Here is a 796-nt window from a genome sequence, read left to right as displayed (position 1 = left end):
TGCTCTCCACCCCCGGGTTGGCCCCAACAGCGGCGGAGCCTCCCTAACGAGCGGGGAGCAGAGCCTGGGGCCTGAGCCGGCAGAGACCAGGAACCGACCCCGGAGCTAGCCCTTACCAGTCACCGGCCTCTCCGCTGTCCGAGTCACAGTCAGTGACCCAGGCCCGCAGCCGGCCCAGGCCGCACAGCCAAGCGGCTCGGACCCAGAGCCGCTCCATCCCCCTCCCCCCACGGCCGGAAACTGAGAGCGCGCAGCCGCACTCCCGGGGAACAAGGTCCCTACCCCCGGGCTGACAGCATGGAATACACGGAGCAGCGTTAACTAGGGTTAACCAGCACCGACACAGCTCAGGGAGCAGCGTTAACCAGCACCGACACAGCTCAGGGAGCAGCGTTAACTAGCGTTAACCAGCACCGACACAGCTCAGGGAGCAGCGTTAACTAGCACCAACACACCTCAGGGAGCAGTGTTAACTAGGGTTAACCAGCACCGACACAGCTCAGGGAGCAGCATTAACTAGGGTTAACCAGCACCAACACACCTCAGGAAGCAGCGTTAACTAGGGTTAACCAGCACCAACACAGCTCAGTGAGTAGCATTTACCACGATTATCTGGTGTATTACCAGCACCAACACAGCTCAAGGAGCAGCGTTAACTAACATTACCTGGTTTAATATCAGTACAAGGCTCAGCAGCATTATCTGGTGTAATAAAGGCCATAAGATTTTGACTTTCAGCCCATCAATTCTGCTCCATTATTTGATTATAGTTGATATGGTTCTCAATCCCATTCTC

The 796-nt window shown here is 56.7% G+C and overlaps 1 protein-coding gene across 1 annotated transcript in view; it reads right to left on the bottom strand.

Moving 5' to 3' along the window:
• The window catches only part of c22h10orf88 (chromosome 22 C10orf88 homolog), a 12,630-nt gene extending 12,258 nt beyond the window's left edge, over positions 1 to 372 (bottom strand). The window contains exon 1 of the mRNA XM_043712672.1: positions 117 to 372. Coding sequence (XP_043568607.1) covers positions 117 to 217 — 101 coding nt within the window. The 5' untranslated portion in view covers positions 218 to 372. The remainder of the gene's footprint in view (positions 1 to 116) is intronic.
• Between the last annotated feature and the right edge of the window lie 424 nt (positions 373 to 796).

Source organism: Chiloscyllium plagiosum, chromosome 22 (assembly GCF_004010195.1).
Source record: "Chiloscyllium plagiosum isolate BGI_BamShark_2017 chromosome 22, ASM401019v2, whole genome shotgun sequence".
NCBI lineage: Eukaryota > Metazoa > Chordata > Chondrichthyes > Orectolobiformes > Hemiscylliidae > Chiloscyllium > Chiloscyllium plagiosum.
The sequence above is the reverse complement of the archived record's forward strand: the minus strand, read 5'-3'. Positions and strand labels throughout refer to the sequence as shown.